At 48.8% G+C, this 26,257-nt stretch overlaps 11 protein-coding genes across 11 annotated transcripts; 6 read left to right on the top strand and 5 right to left on the bottom strand.

The window, feature by feature from the left end:
- The first annotated feature begins 2,048 nt into the window (after positions 1-2,048).
- BC939DRAFT_442979 (uncharacterized protein) lies at positions 2,049-5,252 on the top strand. Its single transcript, XM_051554470.1, has 4 exons — positions 2,049-2,283; positions 2,395-3,551; positions 3,649-5,005; positions 5,152-5,252. Exons 2-3 carry the CDS (start codon positions 2,474-2,476, stop codon positions 4,878-4,880), a joined length of 2,310 nt encoding a protein of 769 aa, XP_051415167.1. The 5' UTR covers positions 2,049-2,283; positions 2,395-2,473; the 3' UTR covers positions 4,881-5,005; positions 5,152-5,252.
- Positions 5,253-5,459: 207 nt separating this feature from the next.
- BC939DRAFT_393940 (uncharacterized protein) lies at positions 5,460-6,881 on the top strand (the record flags this gene model as incomplete). Its single annotated transcript, XM_051552121.1, has 3 exons — positions 5,460-5,838; positions 6,034-6,475; positions 6,581-6,881. 3 exons carry the CDS (start codon positions 5,460-5,462, stop codon positions 6,879-6,881), a joined length of 1,122 nt encoding a protein of 373 aa, XP_051415168.1.
- A 122-nt stretch (positions 6,882-7,003) lies between these two features.
- Positions 7,004-8,688, bottom strand: BC939DRAFT_50950 (uncharacterized protein). Its single transcript, XM_051561086.1, has 5 exons — positions 7,934-8,688; positions 7,783-7,823; positions 7,589-7,676; positions 7,371-7,500; positions 7,004-7,268 (listed from the first exon to the last, which is right to left on the bottom strand). Exons 1-5 carry the CDS (start codon positions 8,588-8,590, stop codon positions 7,126-7,128), a joined length of 1,059 nt encoding a protein of 352 aa, XP_051415169.1. The 5' UTR covers positions 8,591-8,688; the 3' UTR covers positions 7,004-7,125.
- Positions 8,653-10,092, top strand: BC939DRAFT_442984 (uncharacterized protein). Its single transcript, XM_051554471.1, has 2 exons — positions 8,653-9,285; positions 9,373-10,092. Exons 1-2 carry the CDS (start codon positions 8,741-8,743, stop codon positions 10,073-10,075), a joined length of 1,248 nt encoding a protein of 415 aa, XP_051415170.1. The 5' UTR covers positions 8,653-8,740; the 3' UTR covers positions 10,076-10,092.
- A 6-nt stretch (positions 10,093-10,098) lies between these two features.
- BC939DRAFT_442986 (anaphase-promoting complex subunit Apc11) lies at positions 10,099-11,001 on the bottom strand. The gene is made up of 4 exons (XM_051554472.1): positions 10,870-11,001; positions 10,505-10,630; positions 10,314-10,415; positions 10,099-10,210 (listed from the first exon to the last, which is right to left on the bottom strand). Exons 1-4 carry the CDS (start codon positions 10,886-10,888, stop codon positions 10,197-10,199), a joined length of 261 nt encoding a protein of 86 aa, XP_051415171.1. The 5' UTR covers positions 10,889-11,001; the 3' UTR covers positions 10,099-10,196.
- A 49-nt stretch (positions 11,002-11,050) lies between these two features.
- Positions 11,051-12,462, top strand: BC939DRAFT_442991 (uncharacterized protein). The gene is made up of 5 exons (XM_051554473.1): positions 11,051-11,203; positions 11,663-11,689; positions 11,798-11,860; positions 12,012-12,090; positions 12,212-12,462. Exons 1-5 carry the CDS (start codon positions 11,165-11,167, stop codon positions 12,274-12,276), a joined length of 273 nt encoding a protein of 90 aa, XP_051415172.1. The 5' UTR covers positions 11,051-11,164; the 3' UTR covers positions 12,277-12,462.
- On the bottom strand, positions 12,446-13,802 carry BC939DRAFT_526582 (uncharacterized protein). Its single transcript, XM_051561372.1, has 2 exons — positions 13,342-13,802; positions 12,446-13,239 (listed from the first exon to the last, which is right to left on the bottom strand). Exons 1-2 carry the CDS (start codon positions 13,642-13,644, stop codon positions 12,514-12,516), a joined length of 1,029 nt encoding a protein of 342 aa, XP_051415173.1. The 5' UTR covers positions 13,645-13,802; the 3' UTR covers positions 12,446-12,513.
- Positions 13,803-15,072: 1,270 nt separating this feature from the next.
- Positions 15,073-17,246, top strand: BC939DRAFT_500600 (uncharacterized protein; the record flags this gene model as incomplete). The annotated part of the gene is made up of 3 exons (XM_051560059.1): positions 15,073-15,574; positions 15,678-15,985; positions 16,074-17,246. The coding sequence occupies 3 exons, from the start codon at positions 15,073-15,075 to the stop codon at positions 17,244-17,246; spliced, it is 1,983 nt and encodes a 660-aa protein (XP_051415174.1).
- A 155-nt stretch (positions 17,247-17,401) lies between these two features.
- On the bottom strand, positions 17,402-19,303 carry BC939DRAFT_442996 (amino acid transporter arg-13). Its single transcript, XM_051554474.1, has 5 exons — positions 19,281-19,303; positions 18,933-19,179; positions 18,666-18,818; positions 17,681-18,457; positions 17,402-17,577 (listed from the first exon to the last, which is right to left on the bottom strand). The coding sequence occupies exons 2-5, from the start codon at positions 19,056-19,058 to the stop codon at positions 17,551-17,553; spliced, it is 1,083 nt and encodes a 360-aa protein (XP_051415175.1). The 5' UTR covers positions 19,059-19,179; positions 19,281-19,303; the 3' UTR covers positions 17,402-17,550.
- A 431-nt stretch (positions 19,304-19,734) lies between these two features.
- On the top strand, positions 19,735-20,775 carry BC939DRAFT_500602 (uncharacterized protein; the record flags this gene model as incomplete). Its single annotated transcript, XM_051560060.1, has 2 exons — positions 19,735-20,046; positions 20,191-20,775. The coding sequence occupies 2 exons, from the start codon at positions 19,735-19,737 to the stop codon at positions 20,773-20,775; spliced, it is 897 nt and encodes a 298-aa protein (XP_051415176.1).
- A 102-nt stretch (positions 20,776-20,877) lies between these two features.
- BC939DRAFT_490739 (metal dependent phosphohydrolase) lies at positions 20,878-21,976 on the bottom strand. Its single transcript, XM_051559464.1, has 4 exons — positions 21,779-21,976; positions 21,419-21,686; positions 21,284-21,324; positions 20,878-21,204 (listed from the first exon to the last, which is right to left on the bottom strand). The coding sequence occupies exons 1-4, from the start codon at positions 21,888-21,890 to the stop codon at positions 20,936-20,938; spliced, it is 690 nt and encodes a 229-aa protein (XP_051415177.1). The 5' UTR covers positions 21,891-21,976; the 3' UTR covers positions 20,878-20,935.
- Positions 21,977-26,257: the final 4,281 nt, after the last annotated feature.

The raw sequence follows: 26,257 nt of genomic DNA on the forward strand, positions 1-26,257 counted from the left end.
CCATTTATGCTTCCTGAACCGGCTGTAGCCGTTGTAAAGCTCATTCAGTTGTCCCTCTACTCTCTCCAGTTCCGTAACATAGCTCGAAAAGCTGGCTCCCTCACCGCGCAGTGCTGGCAGCCTAGTCTCAATATTGCTGGTGGATTCTATTCCGTCGCCTAGAACATTTTTTTATTGCGCCGAGTGGCACCATTCCTTTGTGCTCCTCCAACCAGCGTCAGTACTTAAAGGTTGACTAATATACCATCTTCTGTCTGACAGCCAGATTATAATAGGTGACGGGGCCGAGGAGCGCGAAGCGTACCAGCAGGTATATTCTCTATAGCTCGCACAACACCACTCCTCGTCCGCCGCTCTACGACTGGTCCATCAAATACGTGTGTAGACGCGCAGGAGCCGGAAATACTCCATCAATTACTCGCAACTCGGTGAATTAAGGCTACCATGCCAATATTAGGACCCAAAAGACGTGTGACTAAGAGAGTGCGTATAGAGTACTTATGAGAGCACCCACACGCGACAGACCAGGCTATTCAAGCAAAATACCCTCTAGGCTTGAATGAGCGTATTTGAACAAAGGCAATGGTCGAGGAGGGCATGAACCGAGGCAATGAAACCCCTGCTTACACCTTCGGTTGCACAGCTGGAGTTAATAGGTCTTCCCTATTCGCGTTTTATGTTTTGTTGTCTGAGCGCGTTTGATGTCTAATTGTGTAACACTATTCAGCTTCTGCCTTCGTACTTCAGCTGAGAAAAGGAAGAAGACACCTCTGGACCTTTATATTGCCTGCAAAAGGACATGCCTATCGTGTACATGGTCTGTAATTCAGAATCTCAGTGTACCAACCGCGCATGTTGTTTGCAGGGTATTGTTTCCGGGTATCAGGCACGAAACTGTCCTCAATCTGAGGTGTTTTCTCATCGACTGGTTGACTTCGGATTGTACAGTGATTGAAACAGGCAGTGTTACCAGGCCTTGCCATTTACCACCACCTCTTTCATGCTGCAAAGATTGGGGACTAAAAGCTCAAGTCGAGCGTGCCGGTAAATCAGTTGTGCTGGCCCCGATCTGAATACCCGTCTATACATTGATAGGCTATTCTCTAACTCGGCCCTCTTGTTCTTTCAATGTGATGTTAGATGGTAATCGGAAACGAGATGCATCCAAATAAAAAGAGTGGGTACAGAAGTTGAGCTCCTTCAGCTGTGGGGTCAGTTCAATGAGCGCTTCTCGATATCCGCCGTCTTTATCGGATACATAGAGAGAAAGTAGATGGGCGGCGAAATTACGCCGAGATGGGTACTCCTGTGCCCCGATGTGAGTACCTCGGAAGAGTGTTATCTATTGCTCTTGGCTTTCATGATGATGTTCTCATTTTTTAACGTGGCATGTCACTTATATGAAATTTGATCAAAATATCGATGGCGCTGTACTCTCAAGCACAACTACTTGAATGGAAAGCGAAGCTTAAGCGCAGACGATCTTATATTTACACTGTAGTGCGTAGTGGGCGCCCAGTGCCATACAGCGTATACAAGCTTATCGTCTCTCGAAAGGAGCAGAAAGTGACGTCTTTGATTTTGCGGCTGTCACACTGGTCGAGGTTCTGTAGGAGCCGCAGCGGAGGTCCCACACGCGACGCGTGAAGCTGCAGTGGGATACACCACCAGCAGGAGCACGGAATCCATACTTAAGACCAAAGTGCTAGTATGCTAGTATTTTGAAAAGATACTGCTGCGACTACTCTTTGCTGGTCTTACTTGCTATTTTATGAAGATAGATAATGAGTCGACTTAGCTTAAGTAGACAAAGAATAAACAAAACCCTTCCTGGCTCAAGCATGCATAAGCAAAAGACAGTAGACAGCAGCAAACACACACCTACGATAACGGCTTGTCCTCCCCGCCAGGCAGTGCAGTGGCGGCAAGCAAAGTGTGGGATCAGATCCTGGTCAGCCAACAGCGGAGACATTACTTTTCACCCCTGAAAAAAAAAAGCATATCATTAGGAGGTGGTTGTGTATGTGCGTGTAAGTGTAAGGGTAAGGGTAAGAATAATGTGTATCCTTCTCTTTTCCTCTTTACGTCTTTGGCACCCCATTCGCATTCCCTTACCCATTCCTTCTTCGTCAGCAGGCAGGACTCCTCATTCCGACGCTGGTCGTCTGCGATTCCTAACGAAAGAACAGGACGCTGCTACAACACTCGCCCAATAGAGCCCAGGCCCAATTGGCAGAGCGCTTTTCCCAGGATTTTTTTTTTTTTACGACACAAAGGCTCAAGGTACATAGAGGCGCTGGTTCTATCGTTCTTAGTGGCGCTGTCTGGACTGAACACCTCTCAATTACCGCATTCATTGACGATACCGCGATATATCTCATGCTCCAACACCAGCATCGTCACCATCACCAGAGCTAAAGCCAGAACCAGCACCAGCGTTGATCAGAGCATCCCCGTTGACTCCAGTGCAACCATGTCCTCCGCGCGCTCCAAGAAGCAGGACAGTCTCCAGGAATTGAGGATAGGAACGGTGCAGCGACTCTCTCAGCACTTCTTGCAGGCGTCCATATCACAGTCCGGAGCCAAACCACCATCGTCACCAATTCGATATCAGCCCCTAGCGATTCCCCAGACATTCAAGGTTGATAGTAGTCATACTCCACCCCCACCTCCGTCCTCAGTGTCCTCAGTGTCTTCAGTTTCCTCAGTTTCCTCGGATAGATATTCAACACCGGCACTGTCATCCTTGCCATCTACTCATTCAAACACAGACTATGCAACAACGGGCACACAACATACGCGACAGCCCTCTGCACCGCAGCTCTCAATAAGATCTCCATCCCCCAGCAACTCATGTCCACCTCCGCCGTCTTCTTCGACCACGGTCCGGTCGGCTCCTTATCCATCAGCCTATTCATCGGTGGAACTTATCAACTCAAAAGGACTTGCAGGTGGACTATCATTAAACTCAGTGGGGTCGGAAGACTCATTTGTCAGCGCTGTCTCTTATATTGACTCGCCAAAAGAACCAGGATCGCCAAGGATAGTTCCACTATGGAAGCAAATGCTGGATGCGATCGAGCAGGAGGAGCGGACCGAACTTGACAGAATCCTGCGTGCGTTTGATTTTGCGATAGTCATTCAGACACTGGTGACATGGAACATCTCCAATACGGACAACAAGTATCGGCACGACCCAGACGTGTTGCTGGATGCCCAGGAGCTGCTTGGACCAACCGTAGATCACCTTAACTTGATTCAGATTGCGTGTTTTTTATTCAACGAGGAGATGGCTCTGGATCTCTTGAACTTCGTGGCCAAGGCTTCAGACGAGCTCGAGTCAAAAAAGATCCTGTACGAGTTCATGGGCAAGCTGTGGGGCGATGGCAACACCACATTGCATTTGGCGAGCTTTCTAGGCATGGCAGACTTGACGAAGCGGCTACTGGACCTCGGCGCCAACGTCTACAAGATGAATGACCGCAAGTACAAGCCAGTGGATTGTGCGGACGAAAACACTACTCGCAGTTTGTTCCTGAACCTCACAGAAGGTGCGCTGGATCAGCCGTAGTTACTTTGCATACGTTCATGGTATTGGATAATTTGCCTCCATGGTGCTCGGCGCTGACTAACCAACTATCCTTTTAGTTGTGAGATATAGAAGAATACCACCAGAATCATTACCAACATCGCCAGTCAACGACTCTGGACCAGACTTCAACTGGAGCTCGTTCAGATCCATGGGGCACTTGCGGTCACCATCAACATCTACACTGCCCCTGTCAATGCTCGTTTCGGATGAGCTTCGTCCAGGGCAGCATGAGGACACGGCCAGTAACAGCTCTTTCTTAATTCGTCCAGCTTCAACCCTGGGTATCACCGGACAACTGAAGGGACTTTTGATCAAAGAGTCAAGAAATGTAGACAAGGATCCGCATCCGACATATGCCTCACGGGGCACAAAGCAGGATTCAACGCAGGATGCGCGAAGTGGAAATACGACGTGCGTTGACGATCTCCTATTAACAGAGGAAACTAATCAGCAAGCGCAGGATAAAGAATCAATACTATCGCCATTAGTCATATTTAAGACTTCAGGAGGGCCTCTTGCGGAATCGCCCTTGATACCAGATTCGTCAACAGCTACATCAGATTCTTCTGGCAGCAACGCCCAACGGTGGACATCCGAAACAGACGCAACAGCATCATTAACGAGTACGATGCCCAACAACGACAGTAACGGCAGTCAACTCCCACGGCAGAGCAATATCAACGTGAACTTGCCTTCGTACGCTAGTCATATCAAACCGAAACTGCGAAGCTATCAGTCCTCACCATCTATCCGACTCTATGCTGAGGAGTCGAGCACGAAGGAGTCGAGCACATCATCAGTATCTAAAAAACTTCAGAGTACCAAGCGTGTATCGTTCGACCCGCAATCTTTGATGGCGGACGCATCTAGAACAGGGGATCTGACGCTGTACAAGTCAATGCTGGCAGTTGTGCAGGAGGAAGGCAAATCAGGGACATTAGAGGAGATAATCAATCACCAATCGGCATCTCGAAAGCTGAGTTCACTTCACTTGGCAGCGTCGTACAACCATCTGGCGCTATGCCAGTTCCTTGTCGAGATGGGCGCCAATGTCAACCTAACAGATATGGAAGGTAGAGCCATCATGCGTAGTCCTATATGCGAGCAAGAAAGAGTGCGCGGCTGCTGTGGCCTTGTCCTTTTCTGCCTCTCGCGTTTTGCGACCCAGTTGCTCCCAAATTACCCAAGCCATTTTATATTATGGTGTTCTGCTGTGCTGACTTGGCATGCTTCGGTCTCCTTTGCTATAATGTATAGGCTGGACCCCAATGCACTGCGCTGCTGCTGAGGGCCACCTGAAAGTGTTTGAGTTCCTGGCCAAGAACCCAGATGCAGATCTGCAGGCGACGACACTGGACGGCGAACTACTGGAGGATGTAGTTGAGGACGAGGAGGTGCGCCAGAAGGTGATCGGTAAGACACGTTTGCTCCTATTTTTGAGCTGTTGTTGTTTATTCCACTCCTTCGCAAACGACTGACTGACTGAGTGAGTGCTGACTGACCGGGATAACCTTGACGTTATGCTGATCACTCATTATTTCCCTCTCTTTCTTCGATAGATATCATCGAGGACCAGTCACGAAACTAGTACGGGCATGTGCCCTCTTGCTGTAAAAGAAAAGACGCGAGACAGATCTCCCTTCTTCCTTCCTTTGCCCTCTTTCTCTCTTTCTCTTTCTCTTTCTCTCTCTCTCTCTCCCTCGCACTTACCCACTCCTATACACCACACTAATAAAGCATCGCAAACCCTACTCAACTCAACCTCTTTCGTCCCTGCTCTTCATTCTCTTCATTCATCCGCTTTGCTGGACATCACTCCACAGCACTCTCTCTCCCTCTACTCTTCAAAGCGACTCTTGACACAACCATGGCAGAGACCTTACAGGCCATATACGTCCGCGACTACGAGGCCCGGTCTCAGCCCAAACCCCACATTGTCTACCGCGTCGAGGTTCATGCCGCAGTGCGGACCTGGTCTGTCTGGAAGCGATACTCGGAATTCGAACAGCTCCACGCTCGCTTTACTGAACTCTTCCCAGACCACCCACCGCCCCAGCACTTGCCCGCGAAACATTGGTGGCAATCCACCATGGATAACCCCGAACTGTTGGAGGAGCGGCGCGCGGGTCTCGAAACCTATCTCCGAGGCATCCTTTCGCACCGAGACGACCGCTGGCGACTGACCCATGAATGGAACGAGTTTCTGGCTGTCCCCGCGGGGAGATCTCAGGCAGATTTATTTACAGGTGGATCAGGCAAGCGCGGAGCAGTAGCGTCAGCAGCGCCAGCACCTGCTGCTGCTGCTGCCGATGGGCGAGAGTCGCCCACGTCATCGTTGCTCTCACATCTCAACATTTTTGGAATTGGACACCATGGAGGAAAACAGGCTGCTACAGAATCAGGATCGTCATCGGTACCCGCTAGTCCTGTTGTCAACCCAGGACCCGCACCACATTCCTTTACAACCGAAAGTTGGCTCGAGGAATTCCGCACCCTTCAAGGTCTGGCACGGGAGGTACGATCACTTATCAATCGACGGGAGACTCATCTGGGCCGAAGCGAGATCTCGGCTTCCCACAACTGCACTATCCAAAGCAAGAAACTGTTGACCTCGTTGGGACTCCGGATCCCGGCACTTGAGAACGGACTGATGAGCTTAGCCATGGGCACCCCTGGAGGTGGACGTAAAGGTAGCGTTATGTCAGACGGAGAGCTGCGTCGACGACAGGATATGTTGTCGGAGCTGAAGGATGAACGAGAAGTCCTGACCAAACTCGTTGTTGCGAACAGGCAGAACGATGGAGTCGTTGGCTATCAGGGTGCCGGTAGCAACGTACCAGCGAGCTCTGGAGACAGGAATGCGCTGTTGGCTGGTAAGAGTGGGTCGCACTCTCAGCCCGCATCCATTCGAGGCAATGTGGACAACCACAGTCTGGCTGAGTCAACAGTGACTGGAAGTAGCAGCGTTCATTCCTCAGCTACCTCCAGTCGAATGCCCAATCCACGAAGAGTCTTTGGAAGGGTCGTCCAGAATCTGACGCAGGAGACATCGCAGACCAGAGGGCTCGACAACGAAGGGCTGTTGCTCCTGCAGCAGGAGCAGATGAAGCAGCAAGATGATCACATTGAGCAGTTCAATGCGATCTTACAGAGGCAGAAGCACATCGGACTGGCCATTGGACAGGAACTCGATAATCAGAATCAGCTGCTAGATGAGCTCGACCGGGACGTAGATCGGACAACTTTGAAGCTAGGCCTCGTCAACAAGAAGATCCAAAAGATCAACTGAGCAAGGCGAGCAGGAAAACTGTTGCTTGTCGACTGCAGCATGATCGAACCAATCCATCGACGTCTTTACATGTACACACCACAAACAAACAATGAATACAATATACCACTATTTTCCAGTTCTACGATTCCAATGCTGACTTTGCGTGGTTTTTATGATATACGCGTGGTTCATTTGAAGATGATAGTCCAACCACACCAAGGTGCTCTACTTGAATGAATGAATGGCGACCAACAAAGTGTGTCTACTTTTGTGCATACAAGGGAGAGTCAGTGGCAAGATGCATGACCTTGCTGCCGACAGTTCCTGCACCGCCAGTCGTTCCGAAGGTGGTCCAGCACTTGGCACCCTCGCTTGGCTCCAAAGTTGCCCATGAGATTCCATTACCTATGAGTCGCACCGAAAATGTCGTTGTCAGTGACAATTCTAGTAGCAATCGACACGAGTCTGTAGATATGTACATCAGCAGTGGATTGTATCTACACATACCCTTTTTCATTGTAATCTCGACTTTGGTGCCCAAGACCTCGAAAGAGCTGCCAGCGGGCTCAATGGGCTGGAAGAGAGGGAGAGTCAACTTGAAGCGCTTTCCATCTGGCATCTTCAGATCGATATTAACCTAGAGACGAAAAGAGATCATCACGTATTAACACCCTGATCAAGAGATGATTTGCACGAGATCAGAAATAGTGCATCAAAGTCCATACCTCACGCTCCTTGAATTCAACAGTGGCCGTCTTCGCATCAACTTTCTTTGCAAAGATCGACAAGTTGATGTGTGTTTGGGTTTGGTACCTGCACAAGAGAAGGAGAAGGGAAAGAGTAGACTGAGCATCAATAGATGGACCATAGCCAATGTGCATGCATTTTACTCAATCAGCATAACAAGTGCTCTTCTCACCAGTCGTGGCGGCAATGGACAAGCTCCTCAACCTCCTCCTTCTATAAGCATTTGAAAAGAAAAAAAAAAAAACACAAACAATGTTAATTCGTGTTCGTATTGCGCAAATCCAAGATCATGAATGAAGAGTCAAACCAACAGAAAAACTCACCTTTGAACCTACAAACAAGTGTTGGTTGGTGGTTCTGCATCCTTTCAGCTTCAAGAACTCCTCAAATTCTAGAACCTTGCGTGGACAGCAGCTCCAGCCCTTGGATCCTTCATGGAAGACAGGCGATCCAGGATGGTATTGGCAAACGACCTTGTCACCTCGCGACTCTTCCTCTGAAACATAAGTCTGGCCACATCCACGACGCATGCAGGTCTTTCCTAATGGCACAGGCACCGACAGATCATCCTCTTCCTCCGCGACTGGTTCGGGTGCTGGTACCGGCGTAGCTGTAGATGCTGAGGTGCCAGCAGGAGCGACAACAGGGGCTGCGACAGGTGCTGCAGCGGGGGTAGAACCATAGACCTCGATGCCATTCTTGTCGACGGTCGTAGGTGCTGCTGAAAAGGGGACTTCAACTTTCTCGGCAGACGCAGAAGCAGAAGGGAACTCCTCGCGTGGGGCATCTGTGTGGCGACCGATGGAGCATCCTGGAATGGCGAGGAACTGATCAAAGGAGATGACACGCTTGGAGCAGCAGGACCAACCCTTGAGACCTTCGTGAAAGATGGGCCCCTGAGGGTGGAAGGTGCAGGCAGTGTCCGAGTTAGTTGCCTCGTCGTAGGTCTTTTCGCAGCCACGGTGTGTGCAGACTGGCATGATGTAGTCTTTGTCGCTGGGTGGAGTTGGAGGTGGGTTGCTGAGGAAGCGCTAATGAAGTGAAGGAAACAAGGGGAGAAATAACAGTCCGTCCACCTTGACCTTTTCCCCTGTTCCCCGTTGCAACGACTTTTCTAGATCTTTTTTTTGATGGCTCTCCAACTCCATCTCTCACGCGACTACAGCTCAATCGACGGAATCGCCCTCCTCGAAGCCCCTCCATCGTACAAGGACTTTCTCAAGTGCTATCTCGAACCCAACCTCCCTGTTATCATCGGTTCTGAGCTGACAGTACATTGGCGCGCACGGCAGGAATGGGTATGCCACGATACGGGTAAACCAGATTTTGATGCTCTGCGGACGCAGCTATGTAGCAGGGCCCCTATACAAGTCCCCGTCGCTGATTGTCAATCCAAGGATTTTACGGATCAAAAGCGCTCAACCATGGATCTGGGCGAGTTTCTGGACGAATGGGAGGCGCAGAGCAAGGTCAATGCACCCTCGCGCACGTACTTGAAAGACTTCCATTTCGTGAGGACGTTCCCGTCGCTTGAGGTTTACGAGACCCCAGAGATCTTTCGCGACGACTGGATGAATGAGTTCTGGACACGTCAAAATGATATAGACGACGACTATCGTTTCGTGTATTGCGGGGGCGACGGCACCTTTACCCCGTTTCACGCCGATGTGTACAGGTACAGGCCCTTCCACTTTTTTCATTCTTGTGCAATTGACAATCTGCCAGTAACGGTATGCTGATTTGCTTAATGCGCTTTCCATAGATCATACTCGTGGTCCGCCAATATTTGCGGTGTCAAAAAGTGGACCCTCTTCCCGCCCGGTCAGGAGCACCTCTTCCGCGATAGTCTCAAGAACACTGTCTATGATATTGAGAACGTCGACCCAGTTCAGTTCCCTGATTTTAACAAAGCGAAGCGGTTCACCGTATATCAACAGCCAGGACAGACGTTGTTCGTACCCTCTGGATGGTGGCATCAGGTGCAGAACATTGGCGATACCATCTCGATCAACCACAACTGGTGTAATGGGTCAAATCTGGACCTTTTACTAGATTCTATATGCTCAGATCTGAAGGAAGTGGAGCAAGAGATCGAGCATCTGAAAGATATGATGGATGAAGGCGAATGGATCGAGACATGTCAGAAGCTATTATTACTGAACAGCGGATGGGACTGGAGTACTATTTGGAACATGTGCATGACAATACGGATCAGAATCAAACAACAGATGGGCCACACAGACCCCGGATCGTCACCATCGGACTCCAATTCGATTACTTTGCAGGATGGACAAGCGCTTCCGAGAAAGACGCCCATTTTTGAGCCACCACTCATTTCGCAACAACCTCCTCTTGATCTCACACTGAAGCGCATTAATGCCGTACAGGAGTTTATCAGGAACCAAAAGTCGGCAACATGGTTTCTTTCGCAAGTCAAAGGCGTATCATTATTGAGAGATGAATAAAATAACAATATTAAGCGAACATGTTTGGAGAACAATTTGATTTATTATTACAGATTGCCAGGCGAATATTGCGCGTCCAGCTAATAGTACATGTAAAGGATGAAGCGCTTGTTGACAAGGATTACGTTGCCGCCTCTAAACGCATGCGGAGCAAATTGTATTGTGGTTAAAAATGCTAGCCGCTTTGTCGAGTCAATTTTAGTGCCGCCTGCGACCACCAAACAAAACCAAGGCTTACCGAAAGGCTGTCGATCCATTGGACATGTCCCTTCGCTGTCTTTGGTCTCGAGCCATTTGGAGATACAGTGCAGGTGAAAGCAGTGTGTGCACTTTCCCCACACTATGGAAAAATAAGAAGATATTCGTTAGATCTTGTAGATTAGATGGAGCAAGCACGCGAACAGCATCGGTATTAAGACGTAAACTTACGTAGAGGACATTGGTCTCCGGGCATTTTGCAATATGAGCAACATGCGTCAAAGGGGTTATGACAGATTCCACAGACGTCCGTCGAGTCCTCCATATTCCACTGCCAGATCCCAACCGTATGCCATCTATTTTCACAGGCAATAGGCATCATACATGCATCAATATGGTCTTCGCAATGCACTAATGCTACTCTTATGCTTTTGACAGGGTGGAAATGTATTATGACAAGTCCAAATATCCATGTCTCTTCCCTAGTGTGTCCTTACTCTATCAGCCAGAATCACAATGCATTGGGGGTAAGTGACTATCACTCTTGTTTCTCAACTTTGCCGCGTTGTTCTTCTTGACTGATAGGTTCCTCTTACTTTTGATCTTGACTTTCATGGTAAGGGCGGCAACGGCATGCAAGAGGAGTGCGATGAGCTGTGGAGCGCGCTATATGTCCAGGGCCATGGGTACAATCCTCATTGAACACCAACGGTCACAGGCTCTCCTTGTTATGTGGTGGCTTCGCTATTCATCGCGGTTCTTGCTGGTCAAAAAGGTATTGGTCACCTACTCCCTCTTTCAAGTCCACTACCAAGCATCCATACTCAAGGCGTCGCTCTCTGTCAACACTTTCTTGAACAACACATATACTCACAGAGAAATACTGCCAAGATGTCGTCTAAAGTCCAACGCATTATGGTTCAGCCCATCGTGAGTGATAAACAGACGATCATCCAGACAGGACGAACAATAACAACTCGCGGAGGTCCATGGACAACCAGAACAGACCAGCATAACAGCAGGACGTGACTCTTGGACAAAGCAGATACTACGGCGCCTTTATTATATTTCATTGGCAGGGAAGTTCAGTCGCCTGGCTCTCCCGAACGACGTCTGGATAATCATCAAACTGGAGCTGACTAGGAGGCTACACACGATGCACCAGCTTTGTTTTACAGTCACCGCTCCCAGGACGAGGCAACCAATTGACAAGTACACTTTCGCACAGCAGATAGAGTACCGTTCGCCGACATATCCACCCAGTGGGATTGGATCAGCAAGAGGGGGAAGATTGTATATGGAACATCATGGATAATTCCACGTATCTGACCTATTTGAACTAATGCTTTGGCTACTCTTTTTTTTTTTTTTTTTTGCTTGTTTTAATAGAACCTGATCTTCAGGTATCTGCAGCAGGTAACTCAATTGAGAAGAAAGCACTCCATGCATTTTTCCATGATTTTCGATTGATTTACTGCGTACTAATTTGGCCCTTTGTTCTGTCCCTTGATTACTGTTCTGCAGAGATCAACTGTGCAGATTTGGTTGTATGAGCAGTTGGATACTCGCATCGAAGGACAGATTATTGTACGTTGAACAGATTACAAGATTTGTCTTGCTTGTCTGATCATGTTGGACCGCCGAATGTGGAGATGCCGTGTATGCAACATGTTTTTGTTCGTCTTTGACTAACGATGCTATTCCGATATACCGTTCACACGCGACTATCTCATTTTAGGGATTCGACGAATTCATGAACTTGGTCTTGGATAACGCTGTCGAGGTCAACATCAAGAAGAGCACGAGAAAGGAAGTCGGTATGTGAGATCATGACATGGCCCTATGCACGCATCACGCCTTTGTGTTTCAATGTTATTGTGCCGAAATTCAACCTGGCACACACTCTTACCTTACTCTTGCTCCGTGTTATTTGAATAGGCCGCATCTTGCTCAAGGGAGATAATATCACACTAATCCAGTCTGTATCGGCACCGGCGTCGTAAACTAAATACATGCAGATCGTCAAATGGATCATGGAAAATGATAAGGATATCCACGAAGGGGAAGACACTGCTGGAAGTGAGGCTGCCTTTTTTTATATACGCAGCAAAGTTGCATTATCAGGCAGAATACAATAAAACAAGACGACCATCGCGATTCTCAGTGCTTTTGATGCTCTTATTTTTATTTACAATGATACTTTGGCGATTCAAAGAATGAATTGACCTTGAGATTGATATTCAGGACATTGGTACAACAACCATACCATTTCCTCTACTGACAGCACCTCCATAGGCCATCTGACGTGCTACAGGACTCGCTGCTGCAATAACATTACCCTGGCCCTCATCAGATCCTGATCTCGCATAAATCGGCTTCGCATCGAACCCACTCGCGGCCGCAAGGCTGTCGTTATAGAACTGATCAAAACTCACGGCCTCCTTTCTCTGCGCTCGCTTTCGCCAAGCCAACAGCGCGGCCAGGATCACAAAGATGCCTGCGACAACACCGATACTTGCGCCCGCAATCACAACAGTAGATGGTCCGGAGGTGCTGGATTTTTCGAGGTCTGAGGAAGAGGTCTCTTGTGTGGGAGCGGGATCAAGTGTTCCGGTAGCAGACGATGAGGTTTGAGAGCCAGGTAGATCGCCCCCGTTTCCGGGTCCGCTGCCTCCACCACCAGAAGCAGGGGCAGTGGTTTTAGGTGGGTGAATCGAAGGCGACGGTTTAGACGAACGTGTTGAGGTAGCTGCTGGGGTGCCAGGGACGCTGACTGTTGTTGTTGTTGTTGTTGCAGGAGAAGTAGTGATTTGTGAAGGCGAAGTTGTAGGGATCTGGGAGGATGAGGTAGAAGGTACAATGGGCCCAGAGGGCGTTGCGGACACTAACTGGATCGAAAACCCTCCATTGCATTTAGCGACCTGAGTTTTTCCTAGGATAGAGCTTTCATATTCGACGTAAAAGTTCTATACGTTGACACAGAAACAAAAGCACGGATGTGCTGTTAGCAAAATGCGTTTCTTTCTACTCTTAAAAAACAGCGTATTTTGTGTCCAAAAAGACTTTACATTGGTGGGACAAGATGCCAGTGCGTTATGCGCCTGGGGATCGGTGATGGTAACGGTGGGTGAATCTCTGAAGCCATACTTCGACCCCAAGACCAGAGCTTTGTTTCCGGTGGAGGAGCAGACGAGGTTCGCAGTGATGGCGGAGAGCATGTCTGTGAGATCAGCAGAATACGCAAGGGTGAGGGGAGTGCCTGGCTGGAGACCCGCAGGGAGGGATGTCGGTGAGATGCAGACGATATTTGCAGCGACGGCCTGGAGGCAGAGCGATAGCACAAACAGAAGCCGGTGCCTTGGATGATCCATTGTGTCTGGGTGAGTAAGGAGAATTGCCGGAGTGTGGATGTACACTAAGACAGAGAAGAAAGAGTGTGAGAGAGAGAGAGAGAAAGGGTAGGAGAGAGAAAGTGAAAAGATTAATTAATTTGGGATTTGATTTGGATTGGTGGCAAAGAAAATACAGGGACTAAGGGAGATATATGAAACAGACTATGCAACGCAATTTATTTAATCGTTTAGCAGGGTATTAAGCCACCTAGATAGGGGAGTATGCATATGTTTGGCCGACTATTTCGTCAGAGTGGTTGGGTACTCATTTACCCCTAAGTTGTATATCCAATGGCCCTGAGCTGTGTAGTGCATGTACAGGTACCGGAAGAAAACACAGAGGTAGAGATCAGAGTAGATCGCGATCCGCATAAATATTGAGGAACGCAGACGTTCTTGGACTCTTACCGTCGCCATGGCTTTCGCACCAAAATGCTCCATACAACCAGATCATGCGATACTTGACCCTTTCCAACGCATGCGTCGGACACTATCAGTCCGGAGTGCACACCTGTTCACGATTACTGCTTTTTGTGCTTACGTGAGTCTTTGTCAGGAGCTTTTGGCGTCGCACATTTCATCTTGATGAACCACCGCTCTCTTTCTCATGTTCCTCAAGGAGACTGCAAGGTTGGCAGGGAACCTTCCTGGTGCCATATTACCAAATATGCTTGCGAATTCATCCGTGGATGCTGCGCTTGACAGGTAGAGCATGATGTATACAGATTGTGAGACCAGACCGATAAAACGTCACGTCGTCCATATCCGAGGCTTGTGTGGCCTCCATATATCCCGAACCACCATATCCTATACATGTTACAGCAGTAAGTGGTTTGATTTCGTTATTAAGCTCTCTGTGCAGTTCAACTGTAGGAGCATCAACTTATCAACTTATAGGGCACGTTTTATAATGCCTCCTTGATGTTCATGTGCTAAGTGAGGATGAGAGCGAGTGTGGGAGTGAGAGTGAGAATGAAACGAGTGCGAAGTGAAGAGATTTAAGATGTAAAAAAAAAAAAGTTGCAGCAACCAAAGGCAACGTGAACTTTAGGAGAAAGGGGAGGGATGCAGGGTAGATGCTGTTACGGAGGCGGTCGTGTCCATATTGAAATGGATCAAGTAAGGGTAAACGCGTTGGTATTCGACATGGCGTCGCAATCTATGTCCGTAGACTACTGCTGTTCCTTCTGGACGCGTGCGTCTTTGTGCGCGTACAAGATTTGGTTGGTCACACAAAGGAGTTGCGGCGGGTTGAATTTGTCAGCAAATGGTTTTCTCTGCCATTGACCTGTTGTAGATAGTGTGTGTATCCTTGGTACATATTCTTCTTCGCATCTCCTTCTCTTTTCTCCTTATTCTCTTCTCTCTTTCTTCATAGCTCTATACGCCCATATTCATGCCCTAGCCATGGCTAGCTCATTCCTCAATCAAAATCTCGTGAGTCTGTACGACAGATGGCACAGTGGTGAACGCAGGGTCCAGGATATGCTGTATATCCGCGAGGCAGTGCAGGAACACAGCGCCATCTTCCGACCCTTCTTGACCGAGCAGATGCAGAACTTTGTGCCCACGCTAAACTACTTTTTCTTTGGAACCCTGGACGACCAAGGACGTCCCTGGGTTTCGATCCTGACAGGTCCCAAGGGCTTCCTCCATTCCCCCCATCCCCGAACTCTTGACATCAAGGCAACTCTGGAAACTGGTCGCAGTGGACTTGATCCCGTCTTCTTTAACCTTGTCCACGGCGAGTCCTTCAAGAGCGGCAAGCGCATGTGGGGTGGTGTTGGATTGGATTTCTCTAACCGTCGCAGGAACAAGATGAATGGTGTGCTCTATCCGGCAGATCTCTTGGTCGCAGACGAGACTTCTAGAAAACTGCATGTCCGCCTAACGGTCGAGCAAACTATTGGTATAGAAAAGAGGCGCAAAGAATTTTCCTGGGCAGCGTATCATGGTGCGCCAGAGCAACAGCTAACCATCTTTACTGGCAATACTGGTAATGACATGAATAGGAAACTGCCCCAAGTACATAACTACCCGTGAAATGGAGCCATGTCCTCGACAGAATTCTGACAGTATTCATGCGGAGGCGTGGGCCGCATTGGCCAACACCAGTGATGAAGAGTCACCACGCGATCTGGCAGAGGACGAGAAAGCTGTCATTCACCAAGCAGATTGTCTCTTCATATCATCAAGGTTCATTGATGAGAGTCTTGCAGACCAAACGAGTGGAATGGACTGCAACCATCGAGGAGGCAATCCCGGATTTGTACGACTCAATGGCAAACGACTCGTCTTTCCAGATTATAGCGGCAATAGAGTAGGGGCCCCTTTAGTTCAATTCACTTTTTGCAATGGCTGATGTTATGGAAAAGCAAGTTAATTGACAATCCTCCTCGCCTTTCTAGTTCTTCAATACGCTAGGGAATATTGCAAACGATGAAAGAATAGGGATCTTGTTTATCAATTTCGACACCGGAGATGTGCTCCATTTGACAGGGCGCGCGCATATCTTTGTTGGAAAAGAGGCCCAAGTAAACTATCCGCACGCGCAGCGATGTGTCCAAGTGACGATCGACGACCATCTCCTTAGAAAGGACGCTCTACCTTTTAGGATGCGCACTAAAGAGCTTTCGCCCTATAATCCGACTGTACCCTCCAGCCAGCATCGGACCATCGAGGAGCAGCTTGTAGGACGAACAACCGCTACACTCTCCGGTATCACGAAACACAACAAAGACATCTCCACGTTTCGGTTCAATACTTCACGTCCCATCCGCTATATCCCTGGCCAATATGCTGTTCTGGACTTTGGACAATTCAACACGCTTGGATACCGACATATGGCGCTCGATAATCCTCAGAGCCTGAACGATGACTATGTCCGTACTTGGACCATCTCCTCAGCACCGCTGGCAGAGACAGGTCAAGAATCCGCGGGTTGGCAAAGGATGTCAGAGTTTACGATTACTGTCAAACGTAAGCCTGGAGGGGCTATCTCAAATTTGTTGCATGATATGGTATTGGACGATCGACAGCCCTTCACGGTGCCTTTGATCTCCACAGGCGGCAGCTTTGTACTTCCGTCAGTTCCATCAAGTATCCCTCAGTCGACTCTCAAGGCGGCAATGATCTCTGGGGGGATTGGATCCACACCCTTCATCTCTATGGTCCGCGGTGCGAGGCAGCTTCGTCAAGGACCAGTGGATATCCAATGGGTTATCTCAGCACCGTATTTCAGCAATATCCTCCCAGAGATCTTACAAGATATGATCGCGCCAGAGGAATCGATGGAAGGCGGCAACGCTGACAGAACAAAGCATTCATTGACCCTGGCCGTAAATGTGTTCCTGACCCGAGGCAACCCCGAAACCACATCCCCAACGCTCCTTGAATTGTCAAGCACCAAGTTTCATTTCTCCAGACTGGACAGCCAGAGTCTTTTGGCCGCTATTCCCGATCTTCAAGATCGCCAGATCCTTCTTTGTGGTCCCGAACCTTTTATGGACGCTGTCAAGAAATACCTGGAGAAGCTCGGTATCCCTGCAGCACAGGTCATGGTGGAAGACTTCAACTTTTGATCCCAATTCCCAAAAAGTTATATAAACCTTTCAATACGGATGTATACATGTCCTTTGGAGGGCTCACGATGGCGGCGCGTTGCTTTGACCAACGATTGATCCATGCACGATCCCCCAACAGATAAGAAAAATATGAACAGAGACATGCAAAAATACAACAGATGTTTTTTAATTTATTTTACAAGATATTGAAAAAAGAGTGGAGATTCTTAATGATGAATAAAACGAAAAGTATTAGAATGCTAGAGTGAAGGATATGCTGGAAGGCGTTGCTGCTATTGTTGCTGTTGTTGTCTATGGTCTCCTATGAAAATCGACGAGAAAGCAGTTCCTATAAGGTAAAAAAATAAATAAATAGAAATATTAGTATCGTGCACTCGCGACATTTCGTCTCCATGCATTCATCAAGTCAAAATCCAGCAGCCGGCACCTACATAAGTCATGAAAATGATGGCACTGGAAGGCGCAGATCGAGCAACGGTGATACCACATCCTCGGTACAGTCCACGGATGCCCTCGGACTTGAAAATCTCCCGGCCGGTCGTCAAGAAACCTTGCTTCGAGGCCGCGGCGGTACCTCCACCAGCCGACCGCTGGTGGCTACGCAGCACATCCTGGGTCTGCATATGACTCTTGATGCAGTCCGCCGGGAATAGAATGAAATTATAAGCCATTCCAGCGATTGCACCAGCCAACATCAAATGTGGTGCCGCCAAATCCGCCTGGGTTACAGTTTTACCCTCGGGCGCGCTCAACTGCTCACGCGAAATCAAAAACCGGCAGACCGCCTCGTACGACCCGAACCATGCGGCACCTCCACCAGTCTCGCGAAGAAAAGTCGGGAAATGGCCCAGATAGAAGCCACGGAGGCCATTTTGGGTATAAATATGCTTGATGACACTAAAAGGTCCGCTGTGGAGAGCCTTGGGGACTGGTCCAGTCTTGGCATCCTTGGTATACAAGTGTCCGATCTGTTGAACCTGCAGCTTGCACTTGACCAGCTCCACAGGCGTAAGAACCATTGAGGCAAACACACCGGAGATTCCTCCAGAAAGACAAAGCATGGGGATGCTGAGGGGTGCTGGGCCAGAGTTGCTGTGGTGATGGTCTGGCGTTGCGACGAATTCCCGCAGCATGTCTTGGGCGCGTCTGTAACCGACAAAGAGCACGGCGTTCTCCAGCATGGCACCCACCAGTGGCGATGAAAGACCCTAGAACATGAAGAAAAATGAGAAATTAATTTCCGAAGCTCGAGTAGGTAGATTTGCGGACATACTCGCTTCGATTCATTTATTTTTGTGCTTGGGTGTTTATTTGTTTTGTTTTTTTTTAAAAGAAAAAAAAAGTGCCAAAGCGCCCGATTTCCCATGCCAAATATAACTCCATACAATTTGAATGCCTGCACGTTCAATTGCTTACATTGTAGAGCCCGAGGAAACCTTCGTTGCGGACTGTTTGCCGGAAACAGTCATACGGGCCCTTGAAGATGGGGTGGTCCAAGGGCTGGGTCTGGAGACGGACCTTGACAGTATCGAACGGGAACTCGATGAACTTGCCTGCTACACCGGCCAACTGATGCCAAAGTGAACAGACATGGTCAGTTTCGAGAAAACCATGCAACCACAGTTAAGCGTAGTAAGATGCCGATTCGGAGTAGTAACGGCACAGCAAAGCAAACAGACGTACAGAACCAAAGGCGAGATCCTTAAGCGATTGTTCGTTTTTTTCCGAGATAACGACCTTGGTCTCCTGGGCGGACGTAGCCAGATCGGATAGCTTTCCTTCGGGAAATGGACTGTAAGAGTGAGCCATTGGCTTGAAGTGCGATGGAAAGGTTGACTGGGTGAAGATAGAGCAAATGATAAGAAGAGGGATAAAGGAAGAGAAGAGAAGAGGCAGAAACAGGCGTAACTATGTATCTAACGATCTAGGGCTTAAAGCAAAAAGCACGCAACGAATGCAAGGTATATGTGTATGAGGGAATTTGGAGGCAATTTTGAGGCAATTTTAAGGCAAAAAAGAGGTGTATTCAACCTTCAGACCACATGATAGACTGTGTTGAGGGAGTGCTGTGTGTTACAGGAATGGGGAGAAGAAGAGGATGTAGGCAGGATGAAATGGGATGGAATAAGATGGGGTGGGATGGGATGAAGAAGTGTGAAGAGGAAAGTGAAGAAAAAGCTTTTTTTTTGGCAAGACCGCTCAGGAACCGCAGACTAATAGTAGTCGCAAAAATATACAATCCATCAGTTAGTGTGCTTATATTGCCCTAGCACGACGAGGAGGGAGTGCACATTCTTGGATATACAAAAATAAAAAAACCTTTCTGCAGATGCGATAACAGTCCCTCGCCCCGAATCAAATTGCAAAAAAAAAAAAAACACACACACACAAAAAACTACACCAAACAGCACCCTCCAAAGTTGACTCTGGACCTCTTGGACCTTCTGGACTCGACTCGACTCAACACGACATCACTAATTCCAGTATGTCCGGATCCGATTCATCAGATGGCGAGATGGGCGACATGTTCGCCCTACCCAAGGAGTACAGTCCCCCACCACCGGAGCCCACCTTTGAGGTCTTTACTCGTGCCAACAAGGACAAAGTGCCTCAGGAGATCAAACTGCGACTCGTTGGCACCCATCCTCTGTGGGGCCACCACCTCTGGAATGCTGCCAAGGTCTTTGCCAATTGGATGGACAGCCATCCTGAGCACTCGCTTGGCAAGAACGTGCTCGAACTGGGTGCTGGAGCGGCCTTACCCAGCTTTGTCGCAGCAGTCAATGGTGCATCTAAGGTATTAATGATCTGTAATGCAATCACATCTCCTTCGCCCAGTATGTTGTTGTTATGCGAATGTTTATGGTGTAGCATGCTCAATGCCTCCCTTTTCTTTTCTTCAGAGGGATCTAATGCTTTTTTGATGGTTTTGTATATACAGGTCGTTATCACAGACTACCCAGACCACGATTTGATCTCCAATATTCAATACAACGCCGAACAGGTCGTACCCAAACAGACCGAGGAGGGTATCGTTATTGTGCAAGGGTATCTCTGGGGCAGTAACACGCGTCCTCTGCTCGCACACTTTAACCCATCCATATCCACATCGCCATCAACACGATCGTCGTCCACAGAAACGACTACTGAGACTGCTGCTGCTTCGCCCAAGCAGCTCTTTGACACCATCATTCTGTCGGATCTCCTCTTCAACCACTCTCAACACAGATCCATGCTCAAGACATGCAAAGAAACATTGAGGCCTGGGACTGGACGCGTCTTTGTTTTCTTCACCCACCATCGCCCATGGCTCGCAGATGCCGACAATAAATTTTTTGAGATTGCAGCCGCACCAGTCGTTGACCCACCCGAGGGCGATGAGTCTTCAGATGATGAGCGAGATCTTGGCGGATACGGCTTCAAGGTCGAGAAGGTACTCGAGGAGAAGATGACGCCTATGTTCTTAGAGGATCCAGGAAGCGAGGAGGTCCGGGCCACCGTTCATGGATACATCATGTGGCTGTAGAGACAGCACAAAGTTGAGGCCCTCATTATTGGACATTCAGCGCACTATAGATCTACATAGAGAAAAAACAAATCCTTCAATGTATATTATCACCACTTATTGATCTCCATACGCCTCAGTATCCGCTTCGTCGATATACGATCGTGTGGAACGAGCTCTTTTATTCGTCCATAGAGTACTCTTCTTCGATCTGCTGAACAAACGAAACCATAAGATCGTGGCGCTTTTGTGCCATCTTGATCGCAGTGGATGTCTTCATCATATCCTTGAGCCGAAAGAGCTTTTCGTGGAAATGGCTGATAGCGCATCCGGTATTGGCTTTCGTCTGTGCCTGGTATTGCTCGTAAGTCATGTTCAATTGCGCCTTCTCTGCGGGGTCATAAAGCGGTCGGTTCTTGTAGCCACTATAGGCAGCGCAGCGCAATATGCCTATGAATAAAATAAGCCAAATATTTTAGTAGGATAGGTACAGACAAAGCAACCCTGCAATTAACGTCATAGCGCTCACCAAAAGCACCAATTGCATCCAGTTTGTCAGCATCTTGGACACTGAGTTGGAAGCAATGAAAAATTGAACGTTAGACGCGATAGATACGAAGCCGATCAGCATGCAGCATCAACCTTGAAAAAATATACCGCATACATGTGTAGCTCAATACAGGATTCCGCCCATGCGTTCTTGATTCCAGCCAGCTCCTTTCTGAAAGACACATTCTCTACAATCTTGGCGACCTCATCTGCCCTTTTGTAGCCGTGTTTCGACAAGAAGTTCATGACGATCTCGCGTCCGGTAGGCTGCCCCTCCTTATGGAACTTGGCATCACCAATGTCGTGAAAGAGTGCAGCGAGCTCCACAAGTTCCAAATCAACGGCTTTGCTCTGACTAATCTCCTCCTTGGCAATTTTGAGTGCTGTCGCAGCATTGAGGGACACAAATTTAATAAATGATATGCCCAGTAGCGAAAGATGAAGCACCAACGGCAATGTGATCTGATTCTCGAACCTTGTCTGCGAACGCGATCGACATGGAGCCAGTCGTGCGAGGGATCATAGGCTGCCATCTGTTCTTTGACGAGCTCTTCGGCCTCCGTACGTATTATTGGTTCGAGGGCCATGCTGTGCTGGTTGATAAATAAGAGTAGTGGGGTTGAGGCAAAAAGGTGCAAGGTCAGGTTCCCTAGGTTTTATTTGTACATAAACGCCACCAATTTTAACTAGGGGAAGTCGGTTTGGGACGCAAACAAACATCAATTGACGCAGCCTCTGTCATATTATATATCCAACTTTCTTCTCGGCTACAGCATATTTCCATATTTGTTTTCATCTTACCATAATTCTCTCTTCACTTTGGGGGGCCTGGCATCGTTCTTGGAGGTCGAGAGCTTGAGGCAACTCCAGTATTTACTGAATAGCGGTGATAGTAGTACTAGCGGCACTAAGATAGAGAGTAATTTAGAAAAAAGCGCGATCTGGGCGTGCTGGGCCTGCAGGACAATCTGGCTTTCGTATGCCACCCAAGGTCAGGGATAAAAGCTATATTTTGCGTTGAAGCATGGTTCTGTAGGGAAAGTTGGGGATGCGTAGGAGAAGGATTGATAAAGTCAAAGGTGTACTTTGGTGAAATGAAAGTACATTGCAAGGTAGGGTGCGATGGAGATTTGTCAAAAGGCGCGGATTTTATGGGCATCAACGCATGCATGTACAGCAAGAACGCGAAGCTTTTTGTTTCGGCAGGCCTTGATAGATGCGGGGAAATAAGAGGACAAGGTGTGATTGATAGCCTGAGGACAGTATTTGTATTGGGGAGCATTTTCTGTCACGTACAATCTGGTTGTCATTGGTGGGTCTATACATGGGTTTGATGCAGGCAGACTTGGATACTTCTGACTCCAGATACCATAAAAAACTGCCGAGCTAAATGATCTAGCGCACTTTACTTCGAAAACTTAATGCGCTGCATCATCTCAACCACATTATTTCCACCACTAGCTTTTGGTAAAGTCTATGAGCGAGATTTACTGGGATTGGCGCTCCAGGTACCAACAATCCAGCAAATTCGGACAGCTAGGAGACGTTTGCAAACACATCGAAGGCTTCACTTCTGCTCGGATGGGTCAGTGATTCACAACGGCACAGAGCAGGTCAGTGCAGCATTCGGAGTTGTCGTTTCTGTGGATGGTGGTCCCTACACAACGGCGTTCAGTGGACGGGTTGGGGGATACGCGTCGTCAACAATTGCAGAGATGTGTGGGCTCTTAGCAACAATTCTTATCAGCCCAAGGGAAGAGAACGTCGACATCTACATCGACAATCTCACAGTCGTCAACAATTTCAAGGAGTTGGTGCAGCAGCGGGATTCAGCAACAGCAAGGCAGCGTTTGAGATCTGCAGATGCACAGTGGTGGGCGATGGTGCATTATGCCTTCTTGCAACAAGGACAAGGTATATCTGTGCATTGGGTACGAGGACATGCTGGACACCGTGGCAACGAGGCTGCAGACACTGTTGCCAAGGCAGCACATGGGATCGATACAGGACTATGGAGGCTAGACGCAACGCAGCACCATGATTTGAAATGCCACGCACAGTTTGCAACGCACAGTGCAGACCTGGACTTGAGGAGGATACTGAAGTTGCAGTCCGCGGTACGGCACCATTATCAGTGGACATTGCAGCATCGAACGAGGACCTACATCAAGGATTGGCGGTCGGTAGCATGGGCGCCCACGCTACGGATCTTACACGATAACAACCCGCCAAAGCGCTTATACACCAGCCTGGAAGACTGTCGTTTACGTTCGCACAGGATCAAGAAGCTGCATGGAGATTTGCCGACATTGCAGGCGATGAAGAAACGACATCCAGATACCTACCAAACGGACATATGTCGTAGGTGTGAGAGGGAACCAGAGACGAACGATCATCTTTGGCGTTGTTCAGCTACCTTGTGCGACCAGCGACAAGAGTGGAGGGACGCGGTGGAGGAAGTGGAGTTGAATGGATATCGTGCATGGAGACAGGCAGTGCGAAAATGGGAACAGGAGAGAGAGGAGGCCGAACGGAAGGACAAGCCCTTCACTGCGACTTGTCCCAACTTCTCGGCAACAGGAACGAAGGCTATCTGGGAGTCAATGCAGTGGATTCAGGGGACGGCGGAAAGGCGAGGGACATATCGGGTTGCGGAAGAAGAGGAGCCGGAGAGTGAGGCAGATTGGGAGGTCAAGGACTTATACCGAGGTTTGGTGCCAACGGGACTCATTGAGACCTGGAAGCAGCTATTTATCACCACTAAGTGGATTGCGACGATCATGGTGACAAAGTTCGTGAGCAGGATCGAAGAATTTGGCAGGACCAAGATATGGAACAAACGATGCGAGGACACTGTCGCCTGGGAAAAGTCAGTTGGAATCACCTTCATGAGCAAACGCGCCGGAGGACGCAACGGTGATCGGGGACACCAACGTAGTGTTGGTGATTTCTCTGATTTGAAAGGGAGACGGTTACTTGCAGCGGAGATCCAGGAAGGTAGACGGACCGCGGATTATAGGGTGCTACAGCATTGCTTGGGGCGAGGGAAGTTGGACATAATGGAGGGGTTATTCGGTTTAAAAACAACTTTATTAACATTGGATCTGGATTAGGAGACGTGTATCGCGCAACAGGTCACGCAGGAGTTAGGTTAGGCTAGCTATGCGACATGGGTTATGAATTTGACGCCTCAAGCCAACATAGTTGGTAGGGGATGCGGCTCTGCCGTGCATGGAAGGCATCTATGGCTTCAAGGCCTTTGCGGACCATGCGTCTTGTGCTCATGGGGATTTATGTTAATAAAAAAAAAAAAAAAAAAAAAAAAAGCTTTTGGTAAAGTCTATCAGGCCTTCTGCTTGCGAGCGTGGACTGAATAAACGAGTTTGAACTAAACCCACAATCAGCTGGGTAAAGCAGCAACTGAATCAGAATCCAAAACTGCCGCATCAGGCAGATGCTTGTAGCAGTGCCAAACTGCGGCCGAGTTACAGACGGAGACAGAGATGGCGCTTGTTGGGTCTGCGACAATATATATCAAGGGAGGGGACGTGCAATTGAGGAACGTACAGTAAAGCATGCAGGGATGTGCACATACAGAATGTGCATTTAGATTTTTTTTTTTTTTTTTTTTTTTTTTTTTTTTTTTTTATAACAACTTGTCTCTCGAGTCAATTGACTCTGCGAATCTATCAGACTAACTAGCAAAGATCTACTATCGCTGTCCTCACCACCAAAGCGGAACCGATCCACAGTCGCCAAAAGACAGGTCACATTCCCCGGGCCTGCCCCTAGGGCCTGCGCAACAATTGCCACACCTCATCAGTGTGTTAAAAGCTGAAAACACCTTGTTACAAGAAGGGTATCTTCCCCATCCCCTCCATAGTTGTCAACCGCCTCCTCCCTTGCAGGCAATCCAGCAGTGTCCGATCCGCTGCGTCTGGGTCAAGCACGGGGCCAGGGCAGCTCCCGTTTACATGGTCAGCGAGTAATGCACCACACGGACATTGGTCATCGTCGCTAATATATCCATACCCATCACTCCAGTCCCCTCTCGGTCCCTTGTATGGAGTTCGTTTCATCTTGGCTGTGATCCCCCATTCTCGCTCTCGAGCAACAGTGGCCTTGCAGCGTGGTTTCCAGATCAGCTCCGTAGCTTTCTCCTCAATAAAGCCGACGAACTTGTGAATGACCTGGCGCGCAATCGACGATGGCGAGGTAAATAGACTGCCCCACTCCTTGATAAGGCTTACGGGTGTGATGCCACGGCATAAATCGCTGATGCTCCAGGTCAGATCCGGAGAGCGGTCATGATACTCGTCGCCTTTGAGCATTGATCGGGTCCCGGCGATACAGGATAGACCTCGGATGTGGGTCTCGTTGTTAGGACAAACCCATCGAATGGGTTTCGGTGCAGCAGCGGCGGCTCCAGCGCGGATCCTATCACGCTCTTGCTGCTTCTTGCTGTTCTTGTTGTATGCGGTCGTTGCAGCTCGTCCCCACTTATCAATCTGCTGTAGCCCTTCGCGCCAGATCTCCTTGTGAACATCTCTAGTAGCACTGCACGTCCACAGGTGATGGTTGTCTTCGTCCTGAACATCGCAGACGCAGCAGACACGGTCAGGATATAGACTCGAGTGGCGAGCCTTCATGGTATTCAGGGTAGGCAGCATACCATGCAGCTTCTTAATATGATGTATCCTCTGGGACGTATCAGCAGCACTGCTGAAGAACGTGTGCACAGAGCGCTTGTCGTGGACATGGGCAAGGGTGGACCGCCACTCCACGTCGGCAAGATCTGGTATCGCTCTCTTGACACGACGTTGGGTTGTCCAGGCCTGATGACGCCTGATTGTCGTCTGCTGCTTGAGTAGCTGCCGCAGATCATGTTCCACAAGATGGTCGTGGCAATGTGCAAAAAAGCGGATGTCTTGCTGCTCGCTTAAATCAACCGACC

Source organism: Gamsiella multidivaricata (assembly GCF_025024155.1).
Source record: "Gamsiella multidivaricata strain RSA 2152 chromosome Unknown BC939scaffold_13, whole genome shotgun sequence".
In the NCBI taxonomy this organism is placed as follows: Eukaryota; Fungi; Mortierellomycota; class Mortierellomycetes; order Mortierellales; family Mortierellaceae; genus Gamsiella; species Gamsiella multidivaricata.